At 42.1% G+C, this 21,371-nt stretch overlaps 1 protein-coding gene across 1 annotated transcript in view; it reads left to right on the top strand.

Moving 5' to 3' along the window:
• Positions 1–21,371, top strand: part of ITGBL1 (integrin subunit beta like 1) — a 321,794-nt gene that overhangs the window by 94,138 nt on the left and 206,285 nt on the right. The window contains exon 4 of the mRNA XM_089679952.1: positions 240–362. Within this exon, the coding sequence (XP_089536078.1) occupies positions 240–362 (123 nt within the window). The remainder of the gene's footprint in view (positions 1–239; positions 363–21,371) is intronic.

Below are 21,371 nucleotides of genomic sequence, written 5' to 3' on the forward strand. Positions count from 1 at the left end.
AAGTTCAGAAGTTGGGAGGTATGATATTGCATACTCGTACCAGATGAGTAATTAAACCAGGTATTAATCTAGGAGAAGATGACAACCCCAGTACCTGCCTTTTTTAAACAAGTCAGTAGTAGCAGCTCTAATACTCTCACATACTATCCTCACAAGTCTGCCAGATTATGCAGTATGTATGTAACAATGTATGGCTTCCCATAATCTTAATTTCTAACCATTTTGTGTATACTTTGCAGGTACCTGCCAGTGTGGAAGATGTAAATGCGAGAACTCAGAAAATAATGGACTCATATATGGAAAGTTTTGTGACTGTGATGACAGAGAATGCATTGATGATGAAACTGGAGAGATTTGTGGAGGTAGGTTTTCCAAGACCGTTGTCATTCACATTGCTTTTTTTTCACAATATCCCCAGCAACAGCAGACAGGATTATCTTCGGCTATGTGATGAAGACAAGAAAATGTGCAGTATACATAGTTAATTTCATGAGTAGATATAAACCTTACAACAGAAAATCATGCTATGAAGTTATGTTGTAAGTAAACCTCGTATAGGAAATGGTGGAGTTGTCCTAAAAGTGAGGAGATATAACTCTTAGACAGTTGTCACCAGAACAGGTTTCCCCATTTTGATATATCCCCTCACCTCCTGTTCTTTTTTGTATATTCTGTGTTTATTTTTAATAAATTTTACTAAAAAGAACAAACATGTTTATACTTACCTGCTGTGTGCAGTGGTTTTGCACAGAGCAGCCCGGATCCTCCTCTTCTTGGGTCCCCCGCCAGCGCTCCTGGCACCTATCCTTTCGACTGCCCCCACAGCAAGCAGCTTGCTATGGAGGCACCCGCTGCTCCATGTGTCCATTCACACATGGAGTTGTGGCTCAGCGCCACCCCCTCTCTCTTCTCATTGGTTCACTGGCTGTGATTCACATATGAAGCATATGGAAAAGAGGCTTAGCATATGGAAAGGAGGGTCAGCTTACAGTTGCTTCTGTAACCCCTGGAATCTACCTGGTTTGAGGATGGACTCTTTCACCAGCCTTCATCTTGATTGGTGCATCTTTGCTCCCTGCATCAGCAGCACATCATACTATCCAGGAGGCCCAATGAAAGTCTATGGGACCTGTTTGAAGAAGCAAACCTTGAGAACAATGTGCTTTTAGGTTTTGCACATAAAATTGTCTTGTTACATATCTGTAAAGTTCTTTATGATTCATTTATTTTCCAAAGCAGAAGTGCACCCTGAATCCTACACATAATATTGGTTAAGACATGTGAAATAAACTTATGGAATATATTATAACAAATTATCAGACAAGTTCTTGTTGGTGGAAACTTTACTGATCAGAAAGAATTGCTGTTTTTGTAGTATGTATCAGACATACAGAGAGATTGCTGCACAGCATGGACAATTATGGCACGGTTATATAACAATATTACTTTGTATGATTAAAGAATAATCACGTCTGGGAACTAGCAGAACACATTATAGTGATTCTGTGGTGGAAAATTTGAAGTACTTTATATCGTTCTGATGAAAATATCCTGTCTTTTGACATATAATTGTATAACTAATTTTTGTGGCGTTAACCAATATGTTTTCTGAGTTACTCACCCTAGACATCACTACTGTACATGTAACTAGCCATGAGAAAAACATCTATTTCAGCACTGCTAAAGTTCATCCTTGGAGATTATCACACTGAATGGTAGTCACATAGGGGATTGCAGTCCATTAAATTGTATTAAGTAATTTGTAGGTAGTAATTGTATCCTTTGATTGAGCATTGTTTAGACTGCTTGACTTGACCATTGTGTTTGCTAAGGGTTCTCCTTATCACACAAGCCCAGTCACCATCCAAGCAGCAAGCTCTCACACTGTATTGTCCAGCTTTGTACAGAGAGAGAAAGCACATAGAGAATACTTACCTACAGAACAATTAGGTCTTAAGAATAGACAATGTTGTTGCTTGAGCATCCTCACTTCACACAAAAACACACACATCAAAGAGCACCTACAGGACTTCAGCAGTATGCTAGGATAGGATGTTTCTGTGTGCTAAGAAAGAGGTATAAGGCATTTTTGTAATAGAGAGGTTTGAGATGGTGAGTGTAGTATAGGCATGTGTAGATGTGTCTAAAAGTGAAGTATATGGCACTATGGATGGTAGAAAAATGAGTTGGTGAATATAGCATAGAAGTAAAAGGCAATGTATGTATTAGAGAAGTATGATGCACTGTACATAGAAACATAGGAGGTGCTTCTTGTAGTAGAGAGGTTTAATGTGCTGCCTCTAACAGAAAAGTATAAGCAGCTGCCTGTAGTAGAGAAGTATAAGGCACCAAATGAAACAAAGAGGTATGAAGCACTGTGTGTATGAGGGTCTGCATATATGACAGTGGTATAAGGGTCTGCTTGTTGTAGGCAGAAATTAGGTTCTGCATGTAGTGGAGTGGTATGGGACATTGAATGTAGTAAACAGAAATGAGGGTTTGCACATTGTAGAAAGGAATGAGTGTTTGCATACTTCAGAGATATGAGGGTCTTTGTGTAGTAGAGAGGTATGACACACTGGGTATAGGAGAGAGATATGAGGTGTTGCTATTAAAATAGAGGTATGAGGATCTATCCATAGTTTATTGGCATGGCACTCTGCACTTAATCAAGATGTATGAGATACTGTCTGTAGGGAGGGGGGGATATGAGGGTCTTCATGTGGTAAACATATATAAGGTGTTGCAAGCAGAGAGCCATAAGGCACATATAACTTTCTGGCAGTTTTAGAAAATCATATCTAACTGAAAATGGAAATGAAAGTGTAATTTTTTTTAACATTAAAATCTTTAAATCTAGATTGTTTTATGCCCCTTCAAGTCCAGGCCATTTTTCAGATTTCAGAGCTGTGATGTTTTGACTGACAGTTATTCACCCATGCAACAATGCACCCAAATGTATTTTATATAATATTTTGAGATAGGTAGAGCTTTCCTTTGCATTACTTAATCACCACTGGGTTTTTTATTTTTTCCTACATAAAGAAAGACTGAATATTGTGAAAAAAATACACTTTTTTTGTAGTTTCTATTATAACATTTTGCAAATAAATAATCTTTCTTATACATTTAGGCGAAAATGTATACTGCTACATTTCTTTGATAAACAAATTGGTGTAAAATATTTAGTCTGCATGAAAGTTTTACAGTATACAAAGTTTGGTATAAAGTGGTATCTCAATTTACAAATTTAATGCGTTCTCCGGGACATTTCGTATAAAGTGCACTTTAAAGGCATAAATACTGTACAGGGACATGTTAAAAAATGTCCAGACTTGGTCTAAAACTTGATGCAAAAACTGCTCCAACACCTCCACACTCAACACCATGTGCTACCCACAGACTCCAGCATGCACAGGGGCGGCGATATAAACCTCCCAGGCACAATGCATCCTGCGGAAACTTGCTTCCTATTGTGAAAAAAATTTGTAAACCAAGACATTATTTTCAATCGATTTTTATTCGTAAAGCAAAAAATTACGTTAACCAAGGTGTTTGGAAACCAAGGTACCACTGTATATAAAAATGGATCAATCCTTATGTTCTGACAGCCTATCTCATTATTTGAGGCCTTGAAATGTAAGGTCAGTAGAAAACCCCCAAAAGAAACCCCTTTTGAAAGTAGATAGTATGAGGTATTTAGTAATAAGCATGGTGCGTTTTTTGAAGTTATCATTTGTTTTGCCAAAATTCTGTGGAAAATTATGAAAGTAAATAAAAAAAATTTTCTCTCACAAAGTTGTCATTTTAACAAGTTAAATCTCACACAAAGCATAGGAATACTTAAATATACACCCAAAAACACATTCTGCTATTCATCCGGACAAGGGGCGGACTGACCATTTGGAAACTCGGGCACTGCCCGAGGGCCCGGGGTCAGTGGGGGGCCTCATGAAATGCCCCTGGTACCTTTTTCATAGGCTTTTTTGAGTTTGGGCAAGGACATAGGGGCCCCATGATCCCCTATGCCCGGGGGCGCCATGAGTTGTCAGTCCTCCCCTGATCCGGACTATGGCAATATCACATATTTGAGACTTTTTCACAGCATAGACACAAAATCCAAGAAGCGCCTTCATGCTTTTTAGGGGCATAATTTCAGCATCTAATTTTATAACTACCTATCACAATTTTGGAGGCCCTGAAGCACCAGGACAGTGGAAATACTCACAAAATGACTATATTTTTGAAGGAAACCACCTCAGGTTATTAAGAGGCATGGTGAGACTATTTCATTCTACTTATTATTATACTTCATTGAATTATACTTCATTTTTTGCCACAAGTTTTTGGAAAATATAGAAAGAAAATTAGGTTGTATTTTTTTACACAAAGTTGTCAATTAAGAAGATATGTCTAGCACACAGCATTAGCATACTCAGAATTATGCCCCAAAACACATTCTTCTACTTTTCCCAAGTTTGGGGATACCACATGTGCGAAACCTTTTTGACAGCCTAGCCACATGGAGAGGCACCAAATCAAAGGAGCACTTTCAGGCTTTCTAGGGGCATAAACTACACATCTAATTTCCTGATTACCTTTCACATATTTGGAGGCCCTGGAAAACCAGCAGTGTGTAAAACACCCACAAATGACCACATTTTGGAAAGCAACTAAGCCAATGTATTTTATAAAAGGCATAGTGAATCTTTTTTTGCCACAAGTTTTTGTAAAATGTAGAAAGAAAATGAAAGCGTATTTTTTAATATGACATTGTCAGTAAATAAGATATTTCTATTGCACAGCATGAACATTCTTAGAATTACATCCCAATTACACCCACTCATTCTTCTGCCTGTCCTGAGTATGGGGATACCACATGTGTAAGACCTTCTCAATGTTTGGATTGATTATGCACCTGGCATTGCAAGCTGTTTATCCCAAAAATCACTTAACACTATAGAGGAAACAATATACTATAATAGTCACATCTGCACAATTGGTCAAAGAACATAGCAGAGTATAGCTGCACCTGGAGCAGTCCCTGCTCCTAAAAGCCAAACAGGCCTTACCTACTGGTGCATGGCTGTCCCCATAGCACAATGCTACTGTATGTTCACTGACCAGGAACTACAGGCAGCTAAACAAAGAGTAAACAAAAGAGTACCTGTGGTTACAGTAGTGCAGTCGCTGCAAAGATTGGGTGGGACTGGAGTCTCACAGGAACATGGCTAGTGGGACATGCAGATGGGTCGGTACTGGTGCCAGGCAGAGATATGGTAGCCAAAGAATTGGTCCAGGCAGCAGACAGAAACATTGGGCTTAGGGCCTTGGTCAGGTAAGTCCTGGACACAGAAGTAGAGGCATTTTCTCACCCAAAGCTTTTCAAAGCCTCTGGACTCCAGATCCTGATCCAGGAATTCTGGAAAAACCCAGAATAAAAAATTAAAAGCTTTGTTTTCTCTGCTCTGAAATAATATTCTGGATCCACTCTCTCTGCACATGTGCGATCCCTGTGTTGACTTCAGTCTCACCACTACAGTGGCGAGCAAAAGATTAGTCCAGGAGGCAGACAAAAAACATGGTTGAATAACAGGCCTAAGTCAGTTCAGAAGGAAGGCAGAAACATGGTCGAAAAATAGGCCAGGGTCAGTTCAGGCAGAGGCATAGTCAGTATACAGGCAAATGGTTGGTCCAGGCAGCAGGCAGAAATGTGGTTGAGAAAACAGGCAAATGGTTAGTACACATGATATCACATAAGAAATAACTTCACTATATCTTCATTAACATTGTAGTGAGGTATGGAAGCCTCCTATCTAGGTTCTGAGGGATATTGGGGACAATAGCAATGGGTGTCACACATTATTCCATCTCTAGTGTATACACTACTTTTTTCTGAGGCATGTTAGGGTAGGAGGGATAATATTTAGGAAGTGTCTTTCATGCATCTGCTCACTGCATCAGAACGAAAGTGTTAAGGTGCAGGGCCTTCCTGATATATAAGGGCTATTACAATCTCCTCTTGATACTTTAGGTAGGAGCTAGGTCTTTCTGTGGACTTATGATAGATGACATAGGAGTTATGCATGGACACTTTTTTGGACCAATGAATGGATATTCTGGTGGCTATGTAGGGCTGCATCATTTGGTCATTATAAGCTACACCCTCCATGAAATTATCATAGCTCTGTATGCAACCAGGTTTTTGGACTACATCGTGCCTTCCTTGGATTTCTACTGAGGTGTCTTGGTGGTTAGAGGGAAGGTGTCAGGGCTCTGTCCTCGGCAGAGGTGTTAGGAGACCTGGCACCCCTGCCAGTACCTTGCATGGCTGCAGAAGTACAAATCAGCTCAAATTTGGTGCCAAACGGCCTTTATAAGGCAGCGCTGCACTGCTCTCAGGTGCTGGTTGATGTCTGGCTCCCTAGTACCTTGTTCCTGTGCTACTGTGAACTGTGATTTCCTGTTTCGGTGCTACTGTGATCTGTGATTTCCTGTTACCGACTTGGCTTGCTCCTGGACCTGTCTTCTCTGCTTAAACCCTGACCTTGGCTTGGCTAACGGATATTCTCTCTTGCTCCTCTGTGTATGACCTCGGCTTGGCTAACGGATATTCTCTCTCGCTCCTCTGTGTATGACCTCGGCTATCCCATCTGACTACGAGGCAGGTGCGGGGGGTGCGGTCTGCACCGGTTGACACCGACTGCACGGAGTGACACCGGACCCGTTTCAAGAAAAGGTAAGGTGTAAAGCAAGCCGACGATCCCCGCAGGATGGATTGGATCTGCGGATTGAACATAATGGACCGGAGTCTGATCCATTATGCTAAATCTGCAGATCCGATCCATTCTGTGGAAATCGTCGGAGGGGTTACCGCACCGGGTGACACCAACCCTAGGGACGCCACTGTGCAAACTCACTGATTCCCCTCTTTTTAGCACTGTGGTCTTTGTGGGAAGCTCTTCCAATTTGCTTGTACTGTACCACAAGCTAAGGTTTGCTGGAGATAAAGATGGAGTAAAAGTGGCAGACTGGTGTAAAAATTGTCCACATAGACCTGGTATCCCTGATGAAATACAGGTGATACAAGGTTCTACTCAATTTTTTCACTGCTCCCCATATGGGTTGGGCATCCAGGGGACTTTCATTCATAAACTCGGAAGTCATGCATGTACCCTGTTGTCCTCTCACAAAATTTGTATAACTTGACCCCGTATCTGGCCCGTTTAGTGGAATACGTTTTTTAATGCCTAGCTTGCCAGTAAAACGTGTGACTCACCAACACAGATAATTATTGATCAGAGGCCTACTTTTATAACGATTGTCAAAGAAGGAACATGGGATTGCCATTGAAGTATACAAATTGCATAGATATTTTATAGTGTGTCCTGGACATAATGGGGGCATAGGGTGGCATATGGTGAATGGGCTAAAAAAAAAATGTAAACTTTTTGAACTGTGATGGACTTCCACTCAAATGAATGTGAAATGGATATTTTTTACAATGTGCTGCTGCGCATAAAAATTTCATTGGTTTGTAAGTTAATTGAAAAAAATCTTCTGTGAAAAATAAATAAAAAAATTGAATGGGCAGAAATTTTTGGGTTTCTGCCTCAATGCCTAGCTGCCCTGTAAATGGGGGGGATTATAAGTGCTGCTGAATTTGAAGATAGCCATACAGGATTTGAAAGTACCTCTGGTGCACTAGTATGGGCCCTAATCCTTTGTGGCTGATGTGACACCCCACTACTTGTACTTGGCCTTTCATTTGGGTATACTGCACTGCTGTTGCTCACCACTTCACAGCGATGTATTACTGGTGGTTGCCTGCTGTTGCTCAGAATGCCTCATTCTTTTTGTTGAGACCCTTTCATCTTCTGAATCAGTTACTGAACCACAGCTCTACAAAGGTTCATATTTAGAATTTGAATCTGACAGCGAGAGTTCCAGCATCTGGAATGCCTCCTCACTTGGGTACATTCTTTTGGTGTTCAGGTTCTGGTGGCGATGATCAGGACACTGGTGATGGTGTCTGAATTCACTGTAATCAGGGACACTTTGCTTTGTTGGCACTAGTGTGGCAGTGATCAGGACACTGGTATGGCAGTGATCAGAACACTGGTATAGTGGTGATCAAGACACTGGTATGGCGGTGATCAAGACACTTGTACTGGTGTATAGTGAAGTGGTGTTACTGCAGTCAGGAATACTGGCTGGTGGCACTAGTCTGGTGACAATGACTGGAGTGATTAGTGATTAGGTACCCTGTTTCAGGCAGCACTGATGATACTGGAACAAATGACAGGTGGCTGACTGCAGTTTATTCACACTACACTATTGAGCATTGATAAGGGACACCAGGGATGGACTGACAACTCATGGGGCCCTGGGCAATAGGGGATCATGGGGCCCCTGTGTCCTTGCCCAAACTCAAAAAAGCCTATGAAAAAGGTACCAGGGGCATCTCATGGGGCCCACTACTGACCCCGGGCCCTCGGCAGTGCCTGAGTTTTTAAATGGTCATTCCGCCCCTGAGGGACATTATGAGCTGACTGGCAGTGTGTTCTGTGTAATAAATTGTGTGACATGCTGTACTGCTGTAACAGACCTCTCTCTGTGAGGAGAGAGAGAGAAATGCGGTACATCCACCCACATCAGTGCTGCCCCTGTCCAGCCATTTTTATACATGGGCCAGACAGGAAGCAGTTATTTGCAGACTGGATTTTTAGTTAAAGTGAAGTTATTCTTTAAAGACAATTGTATAATGTGTTTGATAAAATATATTGAGGGGGAATCATTTAAGTCAAACTGTGCTTTCTAATTTCACACGTCTGCATAAACTGCCTAGGAAATGCCAAGAGAATGAATGCATCAGCATTGTAAAATCACACATTTATAAATTACTTTGCCTGCCTCTTAAAATGTATACATGTGTATAACTCTTGAAAAACACTATATAATATGTAGAAATATATTAATATTACAAGGCCTCTAACATGTCTAATGTAGGTAGAGATGAGAATCTACACCGCGTTCCAAATTATTATGCAAATTCTATTTAAGTGTCACAAAGATTAAATATTTTGTTTTTCAGTGTAACTCATGCATGGCATTGTGTCTCAGGGCTCTTTTGATCACTGAAAACAATCTCAGACACCTGTGATAATTAGATTGGCCGGTGAGCCCAATTTAAGGAAAAACTACTAAAGGAGGGTGTTCCACATTATTAAGCAGTGGACCATTTTCAAGCAATATAGGGAAGAAAAAGGATCTCTCTGCTGCCGAGAAGAGTGAAATAGTTCAATGCCTTGGACGAGGTATGAAAACATTAGATATTTCACGAAAACTTAAGCATGATCATCGTACTATTAAGAGATTTGTGGCTGATTCAGAGCACAGACGGGTTAGTGCAGATAAAGGCACATTGAGGAAGATTTCTGCCAGATCCAGGCATCGGATCAAGAGAGCAGCTGCTAAAATACCATTACATAGCAGCAAACAGATTTTTGAAGCTGCTGGTGCCTCTGGAGTCCCTCGGACATCAAGGTGTAGAGTCCTCCAGAGTCTTGCAACTGTGCATAAACCTTCTATTCGGCCACGACTAACCAATGCTCACAAGCAGAAACGGCTGCACTGGGCAGAAAAATACATGAAGACTAATTTTCAAACAGTCCTGTTCACTGATGAGTGCCGTGCAACCCTGGATGGTCCAGATGGATAGAGTAGTGGATGGTTGGTGGACGGCCACCCTGTTCCAACAAGGCTGCGACGTCAGCAAGGCGGTGGTGGAGTGATGTTTTGGGCCGGAATCATGGGAACAGAGCTGGTTGGCCCCTTTAGGGTCCCCGAAGGTGTGAAGATGACTTCTGCAAAGTATGTGGAGTTTATGACTGACCACTTTCTTCCCTGGTACAGAAGGAAGAACTATGCTTTCCGTAATAAAATCATCTTCATGCACGACAATGCACCATCTCATGCTGCAAAGAATACCTCTGCATCAATGGATGTTATGGGGATAAAAGGAAAGAAAGTCATGGTGTGGCCTCCATCCTCCCCTGACCTCAATCCTATTGAGAACCTTTGGAGCATCCTCAAGCAAAAGATCTATGAGGGTGGGAGGCAGTTTACATCCAAACAGCAGCTCTGGGAGGCTATTCTGACATCTTGCAAACAAATTCAAGCAGAAACTGTCCAAAACTCACAAGTTCAATGGATGCAAGCCTTGTGAAGCTGCTATCAAATAAGGGGTCCTATGTTAAAATGTAAAGTGACCTGTTAAAATGTTTAAAAAGTTAAAATGTTGTTAAATGTTTGATTGAAATAGCTTTTGATTTCAGTAAATATGCTGCAAACACAACAAATGACAATTTTCAGTTCTTTACAACCTATAAAATGTTTTGAAACTTACTGTGCGTAATAATTTGGAACAGTGCATTGTAAGTTTTTTGTTTAAAAAAATACTGTTATCATTAGGAGGTTTGTTCAATAAAATTTGATTTGTACTCTTAATAGTTGATAACATGAGAATTATGCTGACTGTTATTTACATCAATTATTTAGGTAAATGAGAAAAATATCATTTGCATAATAATTGAAAAAACTCTAAAATTACTAGTAAAAATTGTGCATACATGCATACTTGCAAATCTGTGCTGTTCGCAACATCAGTATGTTACATCATCTGTATGCCATCTTGCTTAGTCTGTTTTCGTGCAGATGATGAAGGGGTGGCAGGGCCACTGTTAGAAACCATAGGGCCCTGTACAGCCTACTTGATGCGACCCCTCCCCTGACCCTACCCCCTGAGGGAGGAGGTGAGAAAGGGGAGAGCTGAGAGAGGGTGAGAGGAAAAGATAAGAGAGAGGGGGGAGGGTTAGAGAACGAAGGGGGAGAGAGGACGGGGAAAGGGAGGGTGAGAGAGAGAGAAGGGGATGAGAGAGAGAGAAAGAGGGGGGTGAGCTGAGAAAGAGGGGGGAGGAGAGAGAGAGGGAGGTGAGCGAGGGGAGTCAGAGAGGGTGGAGGTGAAAGAGGGGGGTGAGAGAGAGAGAAGGGGATGAGAAAGAGAGGGGGAGATGTAAGAAAGGGGGGTGTGAGAGAAAGAGGGGGGTGAGTGAGGGGGGTGAGAGAGGGGAGGGTGAGGGGGGGTGAGAGAGAGGGGTGATGTGAGAGAGGGGGTGAGAGAAAGAGGGGGGTGAGAGAGAGAGGGAGGTGAGAAAGAGAGGGAGGGTGTTCAGTACTGTATTTAGATTTTGTGCTGCCCTAGGCAACTAAAAAATTGTGCCCCCCCCAAGGGGAGGGGGGTGGGGAGAGAGAGAGATTCAGCTCTCTTGAATGAAAACAGTTAGCCATCGCCATAAACATGATCAGGGAAGGCCAGTTTCATCCTTGTGCTCAGCCAGGTATATGAACATGCCCAAGAACAACAGTCTGCCTCACCTGGTCCCTATCCTCAGTCACCTGAGCCCCCTCTTCTGGGAGGAGGCGCTGCCCCTGGAACAATGCCGCCCAAGCCAAATGCCTTGTTTGCCTTACAAAAGATACACCCCTGCCTGTATGTATGATTATGAATAGAACATGCAGTAGATGACATGTTGGGACGTGGGCTGTGCTGGCAGTTCCTAGGATCCACAGGTAGTTTTGTAATATAAGATGTATGTATGATTATGTAGATAACATTTAGTAGATGGCATGTTGGGATGTGGACTGTGCTGGGAGCTCCTAGGACCAGAGACAGAGGTCAGAGAGGCAAACAATAGAGGGCATAGAGTTCCCTCAGAGAACAGTAGTTTAAAAGAGAACCAACAGTGGTGTAAATAAAACAATAGTGTCAGGGATGCAGGTGTGACCAGAAGTGTGTGGACTGACACAGGGAAATGCAAGCTTCAGATATGGTATAAATAAGACAATTTATTAAGACTAACAATACAAACATAAACGCAGTGCACCAAACCCCAAGCTAACACAAATACATACAACAAGGTGAAACAAACCCAAACCTAAACTGATACAGATACACAGGTACATACACATATAGAGCACAACGTAGTCAGGCAGGCCGGGTCGATAACTATCGGGCAGGTAGGTACAGGAGGAGCAGGCGGAGAGAATGGTCAGGGTCACAAGCCAGGGATCAAAACAGGAGAAGTCAGCAGAGGTCAGGATCAGGCAGGGTCGGCAACAAGTCAGGCAGAAACAGGAACAGGAACAGGAATGCAGGTTACAAGATACAGGGGCTCATGGAAAAACACACACCAAGGCACAGACTGCAGATCTGGCCATCCCTTAAATACACCACCTGCAATCAGCCCCAGGTGATGGCTAATTGCCGAAGTGAACCTCTGGTTGTTTAGAGCACCCGCTGGCCAGCCCTGGTACTGCAGCCCACAAGGCAGGTGAGTCCCACCACTATTGGCAAGTCCATTCCTGACAAATAGCTTATTGTACTTCACAAAAATTGGGTAATAGACCTATTAGGTCAAAGTATCCTCCATACACATCAATAAAATGGATAACGTTATCACTTTAAAATGGCCCGGGCCACACTTACTCAGAATATAACATAGTACTACTACCTTGCGTCTTAAGTAAGCATAATACAGGGGTCAGTAGGCCAGAGTTTTGCATAGTGAACTAACCACCCTGATCAGTAAGTCAAAATCCAAGACTCTGGAGAAACCACTCTCCAACAAGGACAAGGTCCACCATGGATCGATGACACTTGTAAATGAACAAAACATTGGGGCAAATTAACTCATTGAGTTTGCCCAATGTAAACCACCAGATTGACAATTTACATCCCATAAGGAATGGCAGTCAGAGGTAAGAGAGGGCTGTACATTATGGGTGGGCGAGAACTATAGGGGGGAGATGTATGCATTGCAGGCAGCCCCTCCCAACTGTACTAATACCTGCACTGTCCTCGATCCCCCTGGCATTCATCTCTCCAGAGTTTAGCACTGCACTGCTGTGTTCTTATCTTACCTGCAGCTCCTTTCTCCTTGTGCAGGACCAATCCAAGTGCTGCCATTCTTCTCCTCACTGTGTTGGGACATCGTACAAGCCCTGTACAAGGCAATAGGCTAGTAGTGACCCCCCGGCAGGTACAGAGGACCCCTGACTGTCAGCTGCTTCATCCATGCCTTACTGGCCCTCCTCACCTGTGTGCAGGCACAGCTGGTCTCCTGAACTCTCAGCACCGATCATATCATTGTGGCCAAATGAGGAATCCATGTACTGTTTGGGAGATTGGTGACACACTCCATGCAGGACCTGCTCATCCTAGTGCAGCCCAGAGACAAGTGTGTGCTGAACATGCTGGGGAATGACCCTTTATCCCAGAGACCCAGCTGGCTGTCCTCTAAGAGGTTTCCCTGTGTCTTTAGTCCTGGAGAAGTAAGGTACCCTCTGTAGCAATCGTGCACACAAAGATGGATGCAAACCTTCATTTTGGCAAAGGCCTCCATCTTCTATCATTCTCTACTCCCAAATCAGCTTCCCTCATCCCTCCTCCCTCTCTGTTGAGTGACACATGGTCCCTGGATGCTGAGTTCAAAAAGGCATCAAGGCTCATGGCTCATGGCTATAAACCCCAATTAGCCTGGCCCCCATATGTCTGCGAGACTCTGTGTGGAAAAGGATCGTAAAACCATAAACCAAGTCCTTCGCTGAGCTCAAAGACATTCCAGGTAGTCGTAAACCAGACTTACATTTAAAAACCCAGTTTTCCATATAATTTTATATCTCCAAATAGGAAATAATTACACAAAAATGGAGCACATATTCAGATGGCTCACTTTAATACAAATCGCCTGATATATTACACCCCCTAGCTGATAGCTCCAGGAAAGATGAAAATGACATCTCCTTAACCGTCCCAGCAGGTCTGTCATATTTCAGATCTAGACGTTCAGCAGATGATTCTGCGTATTAATCTACCCGTGGGTGGAATGTTAAATGTACCTAGGAAAAGTTATTGACCATAGTATAATTTGTGAGGGCTTTGGTCAGAGCCTGAGCTCCCCACCTAAACTCCCTCCCAAAAATGAGGCGATTGGTTCTCTGTTTCAGGGAGACACCCTGCTGAGATCCTAGAAAAAGGGTGTTATGCTTGAAGCTAAGCTAAGCTGAGTTCAGTTGAAGTTGAAGATTCTTCCTTTTAACATCGGAACTAACTCTGGCAGATAAGGCACCCTTTTGACTCTGAAACTTGAAAGCTGCTTAAACCAAGTACTTTATCTATCTAAATTCCTTTCTGTTATCTCTTTGCTGTGTTATTGCTCTCTGTATATTTATATATATATATCGGCTACATCTTTTTTTGTAAATATTCTTATTGCACCCTTTTGACTTTTTGGTAATAAATCTTACTTTCTGAAAGTGTTGAACTGTTTCTAAAGCTCTTTAATGCAAATTAAGAACCCCTGTCTCTGAAGAGCGCTACTGTGTGTGTTTAAACCTCTGTATACCCTGCCTGCGGTGACAGTGGTATACAGACGATTATTCAACATCATAGTGTTATTGCTGATATTGACGAGTTTCCTCTTTCTCTGTACAAAAAGGAGGTGGTGGCAGTGTGAAGGGTTAATTGCGTAATTAACCTGACCCTGTAACAATCGCTCCCAGGCTGCAAGTACACAGGTAAGTAAGGTCAAAGATGCGGAGTGTTGGGGGAGCTTCAGTATGAGGAATGTAGGGTGGGGTGGAAGTGGAGGTCAGAGCAGTGGTGGGGCCATGGGAGAGGGGTGATGAGGGGGTAGCTGAGTGAGGGGGAACGGGGTTGGAGGGAGTTTGAGCAGCGACGAAGTCCCTGCGGGTTATGTCGAGGGGGAGGGGGGATGAGGGGGTAGCTGTGTGAGAGGGGACGGGTTGAGAGGGCGTGTGAGTTGCGGCGATGTCTTTGCGAATTGTGTCAATCTTGTTTTTGAAGTGATTGGCAATCTCAAGGGCAGTGAGTGAGGTGCTGGGTGGAGGTGGGGGTGGCGAGAGTAGAGAGTTGAAGGTGGAGAAGAGTCGGCGAGGATTGGAGGAGAGGGCTTTGATGAGGGTGAGGAAGTAGACTTGTTTGGCTGTGTGCAGGGTGGAGGTGTAGGTGTGGAAGGAAGATTTGTAGCGGGTGAAGGCTTGTTGGGATTTGGTTTTGCGCCATAGTCGCTCCAGGGCACGACTGTGTCATTTGAGGGTTTTGGTGTGATCAGTCTGCCAGGGCCGGAGCGGTCGGGGTCTGATGTGGCGTGTGGTTAAAGGCGCTAGTGAGTCAAGGGCTGTTGACAGCGCTTTGTTGTAGGCAGTCATAGCCAAGTCGGGCAGGACAGGGGGAGGATGCTGTCATGGAGTTGATCAGCTGCAGAGTGGAGGGGGGCAGGGTTAAGGTTGCGGAGGTTATGCCTGGTAGTAGTGTGACATTTGGAGGGGTAGGTGTTGGAGGACGAGGAGATAGAGAAGGTAATCAGGTTGTGGTCAGAAAGAGGGAAGGGGGTGTTAGTGAGGTTGTGGGGAGCGCAGCGGTTGGAAAAGACAAGATCAAGGATATTACCGTTGGGCAATGATGGTCTCTGCCCCTTATGTAAATATAGGAACATAATGCCATACTAAAAAGGAGGTGTGGAAAGCCTGTGACCTCTGAGCTGTGCAGCTTGCAGAGCTGAAGCAAATAGGCAACAGAGAATCATCGGACATGCATTGTGCCGCACAGTAGTTGACATTCTGGAAAAGCCAGGAGACATATACAGGGGAATTCAGTTAAGCTATAACAACCAATTTCTGGCGGTAGTTTTCTTAAGATGTACCTGCACCTAATTCAGGCAAGCATTTGTGTAAGTGTCAGTAACATTACTGACACCTGTGGCAAATTCAGGTACTTCATACTACCACCACTTTAACCACCTCAATAACGGATACTTAGTAAAAATACAACAAAGTACAGCATACGCCAAATTAGAAAAAGGTCGCTGACACTGACACTGTCATAATGAACTAAAAGTCCATGTTTAAATCCATGAAGGCAAAGGGGTAGGAAAAGATAGTCCACTGTAGACAGCTGGTTTCCAGAACAGAAGCGTACTCTCTATATACACACAATGGAAGACAAAAGCATAAAAGCGCATCTAAGTGTAGTATTACAAATACATTTATTATAAAAACAGGGAAGGCTCACAAGTGCCAACTCATATTGTGTAGGTTGGTAACAGGCACATCATATAGATAAGTCAAGGTCCAGACTGGACTATCGCCGCAAATCGTTCTAGGTAACCGAGGATAAAGGGTGTCTGGGTCCCTATATGGATGATGGATGCTGGAAGCTCGGATGAGCTGTGGAACGCAGTGTGGACTGCAGCACATGGACATGGAAATTGCCATGGGCTGGAAATGACTCAATGTGTTTTGGAGCATGGGCACTACAGGACACTACACCCCCTTCATGCTTAGGCCAATTTTCAGCTTTTAGAGCTGTCACACTTTGAATGCCAATTACTCAGTCATTCCAAATCCTGTAGCTGCTGACTTTTAACAACAGGACACTTACCTGTCCAGGGATCCAGCACTGTCCTCACTTGGGCTAGTTTTTTAGCCTTCGGGTTCTTGGCACTAGCATCCTAACTTTTTGAAGCTGGCTCTGATGCTTGCAGCTTCACAGCTGGCCACCCACTGTGCATGCACTGCACTTTGTGAATAGTGTCACTGCACTTTGTGATGTGTCCCAGAAGACTATGGGGATTGAGGGGGAGAAGAGAACTTCTGCTTGGATCACCTAGGCGATTCGAGCAGATGTGGGACTGGATACCACTCACCCCCCAAAAAGTGACCTGCCAAAAGTGGCAAAGGAGGGAAAATTTAAAGTGGAACTTTGGTGAAGATCCGCTTTAATGATAGGATCACCATGTATTATTTGAATGAAAACCAGAAAGAAGTATTGACATGTAAAATTGCAAGAACATGAAAGTTTGTGTGAGATTTTAATGGCTGGGTTTAGTACTGTTTAACTAATTTTATACATGAGTCATTGCAAGTAAGATTTTGCATGAATGAACATAAATCCTTTGTAAAGGATAATAGAGCTAGGCCCTCCAGTGTCTACATATTACCCAAAAATCAGCTTTTCTTGGCTTTTATTGCTAAAGGTGGGTATTTTTCTGTTTACTGGATAACTATCAACAAAAAAGAATCTTACAAGCTGCCTGAGATTTTAGATACTGTATATTCTATGAACCCAGACTGAAAGACAAGTCAGCCACAATAGCTTCAAATGGCAAGAAATCCCAGCAAAAGCCAAAGAAACAACACTATAATAATATCTTGTTGTTTGTTGTCCACATCTGGTAAATAAAAAAATAGTGTACCACCCCTTCCACCAATTAAGAGCACAAACAATGTTTATAATAGTTAATCAAAGGATAGTCATTCATCCATGCAGCCATGGAATTAGCATATACAATTGATGCAATTGGAAAGTCCCATGATGCTGTTTCATGATTTAGAAGCATAACCACCTAGGGTGCAAATCAGGTGTGGAAAAAAAAGACCAGGGAATTTAGTTAATCAAGATGCGGAAAAAAAAAGTACTTAGCACATGGAGTGTGCCAGAGTACCGTCACTGATTATAATACTAATCCAGTGCGAATCTAATTCATATCTAGCCATTGGCAACACTAACCTAAAAACAAAAATTGCCAAATGCAGGGCAAATAATAAACTACATATAAGTGTTTCATAAGTGTAGTATCAAAAACAATTAGGTACATATATTAAAGAGAACAGATGAAAGTAATGATTTTGAAATGGCTAACTAGAAAAAAAAATTAAAACATATACAGTTGTGTTCAAAATAATAGCAGTCAGACATCACTAACCTGATCAATCACTGTTTTTGGTAGAAATGATATTTCTACATGGCAAATAATTTACTAGCAGGTGTAGTAGAGTAATAGAAATCCAACAGACCCAACAGTCATGACATGCATGCTGCTGATTCTGTGTAATTGAATCACTAATTGAAAGGGGCATGTTCAAAATAATAGCAGTGTGGAGTTCTATTAGTGAGGTCATTCATTCTTTAAAAAAAAAACAGGTGGCAATTATTGCCCTTATTTGAGGAAGGAAGGCAGCAAATGTTGTACATGCTGGTTACAGTGCATTTCTGAGGAAAATGAGTTGTTCCAGACATTGTTCAGAAGAACAGCGTACCTTGATTAAAAAGTTGATTGGAGAGGGGAAAACATATAAAGAAGTGCAGAAAATGATAGGCTGCTCAGCTAAAATAATTGCAAATGCTTTAAAATGGCAACCAAAACCTGAAAGACGTGGAAGAAAGCGAAAAACTACCATTCGAATGGATAGAAGAATAGCCAAAATGGCAAGGACTCAGCCAACAATCAGCTCCAGGAAGATCAAAGAAGGTCTAAAGTTCCCTGTGAGTACTGTTACAATTAGAAGACGCCTATGTGAAGCCAAGCTATCTGCAAGAAGCCCCCCGCAAAGTCCCACTGTTGAAAAAAAGACATGTGCTGAAGAGGTTACAATTTGCCAAAGAGCACATTGACTGGCCTAAAGAGAAATGGCGCAACATTTTGTGGACTGATGAAAGTAAGATTGTTCTTTTTGGGTCTAGTGGCCGGGGACAGTTTGTCAGACGACCCCCAAACACTGAATTCAAGCCACAGTACACTGTGAAGACAGTGAAGCATGGTTGCGCAAGCATCATGATATGGGGATGTTTCTCATACTACGGTGTTGGGCCTATTTATCGCATACCAGGGATCATGGATCAGTTTGAATACATCAGAATACTTGAAGAGGTCATGCTGCCTTATGCTGAAGAGGAAATGCCCTTGAAATGGGTGTTCCAACAAGACAACGACCCCAAACACACCAGTAAACGTGCAACATCTTGGTTCCAGACCAACAAGATTGACGTTATGGAATGGCCAGCCCAATCCCCGGATCTTAATCCAATAGAAAACTTGTGGGGTGACATCAAAAATGCAGTTTCTGAGGCAAAACCAAGAAATAGAGAAGAACTGTGGAATGTAGTCCAATCATCCTAGGCTGGAATATCTGTTCACAGGTGCCAGAAGTTGGTTGACTCCATGCAACACAGATGTACAGCAGTTCTCAGAAACAGTGCTTATACAACTAAATATTAATTAAGTGATTCAAAGGAAAGCAAAATCTTCAAACATTTTTCAGTTTATATAGTGAATGTTTGAGTTTGTAAAGAGGAATACAAACACTGCGATTTTTTTGAACAGTCTAATATTCACTTTTCTTCAATTTTTTTAGAGGAACAACACAAATTTGATATATTTTTCTTCATGTTTTGATTTGGAATAGAATGTGTAGTGTTCCCAATGCATTTGTGTGTATGGAAATAAAAGCTGTTAGAAGGATTTTGAGCTTTATTCACTTCTTTCAACACACTGCTATTATTTTGAACACAACTGTATTTAAATTACACAGACACCTTATAAAATATACATATAAAAAACATGGTATTTAAAAATGCACATTAAAGTACTGAAAACTGTGGCCTTTTCTGTAATATCTAAAATCCAGGACCCCTCTAACAACTGGTTAAGTTTCTCGTATTCTCTTTTCGTATAGATTTGTTTTATAAATGTGCTTAAATCTGTTTTACATATCACTCCTAGCATTCCAAAATAGTAGAAGTATGAAAAAAACAAGTGTGTTAAAGCAAAACCTCAGGCTTGTGATTCACCTAAAAAAAAAAAAACCTGTATACATATTTTTTCACAGGCCCTCTACACTGTGATGACTCCATAGATCTGAATTCTAGGCAGTTATAATAAACACATCTTAATTCAGCTTTGAAATCTGTTACATCTTTAACTATATTTTTAAATGCAAGCAGAGTAAGTACCTGATTTTTGCCGGAGCTGCTTTTTATTTTTTCAAGAGGCTAGGCAGTGCATCTGTTACTTATGTTACCCAAGCTAAACCATTAAATCCAACTGATAGCTTAACAATACCTACAGCATTTTGTTGCCTTCACTGAAAGTTAAAAACTTTAGAATTACTGGAATTAGGAATTTTGATGTTTCACTCAAAACAGCCATGATATTTGTTTGGCTCATAGACAGTTGTACACTTCAGCAGACATCTTCACTGATGCTGTAGAACTTGCATGTATCAGGTTTACTGAGTGCTATCTATGAATCACAGTTTTTAAATCAATGGCATGGATTTAGTTTGGCTTCAGTGTTCAAAGGCTGCATACAAAGTAACCTAATTAGCAAGAAACACTACTTAGTACTTTGCCAATGTAGCAGAGGGTGGGGAGTCTGGTCCTGTAATATCCAGTCACCAAACTTTCAATCATTTTTTAATCCTGCCCTTTAGGTTTGGAGGGCCTACTGCATACGGCAAGCCAGAAGTGAATTGGTAACCTTTGACCAATTTACCAATTCACTTTGAGCAAATAGGTTTCACTGGTGTAGCACACTGCATTAATTTGCAGCAAGTCCTTGCTCATGTAAATTGATTGACTCATCTATAGTTATTATTGCAGTATAGCAAATAGTGTACTTAAGGCCTTTTGGACAGATTACAACTGTGAAGCCTGCTTGGTTTAGGCCAGTCACTTTTCTTTGTTTTGTTTCCTTTATGAACTGGCTGAATATCTGTATTCGAGTAATTTTTGGACTAAATAAAACTTTGCATTTCTATGGCACATCCAATGATAACCAATGAATTTCCAGATATTAGCAAGAAAAGAAAAGTGTAGCAGCCTTAAGTGCTCTTTAGGATGTTTCAAGGCACCATTCAGCAAAAATAAAGGAGGAGAAGCTACTATTAGCAAGGCAAGAAGCAACATTTGTGTTCCCCTATTTTTATAGAAGGAGCATTTTCTGAATGTTTTCAGGAGTAGGGAGGTGAAACAACTAGACAATGTTATACATTTGAGCAAGTACTGAATGCAACAAGTTTTACTTTGGATAAGTCTTCTCATTCAGTGGCTCACACGTAAGGTGTCGAGAGTGATGACAGATTTGATGATGAAGTGATAGGTAACATTGGTGAGCCACAAACAAATGTGGAGAATGAGGACACAGTACACCAGGAGGGTGAAAGATGGTTCTACAATGCCCTGCTTTTCCTCCTAAATATATGGTAATTGATGATATTATCCATAATGAGTTTGCCTTCTTTGTCTGTTTTAGTTTGTCCAGTGCACATTGATGTTGTTGTCTGTCTTCTGGTCACCAACATGTTAAGTGGTGGATACCAGGGGCGGACTGACAACTCATGGGGCCCCCAGGCAATAGCGGATCATGGGGCCCCTGTGTCCTCGCCCACACCCAAAAAAGCCTATGAACAAACCAGTGAAAGGTACCAGGGGGATCTCATGGGGCTCCCTA

Source organism: Staurois parvus, unplaced genomic scaffold (genome assembly GCF_062004578.1).
Source record: "Staurois parvus isolate SC_StPar_1 unplaced genomic scaffold, SC_StPar_1.0 ptg000233l, whole genome shotgun sequence".
Lineage (NCBI taxonomy): Eukaryota > Metazoa > Chordata > Amphibia > Anura > Ranidae > Staurois > Staurois parvus.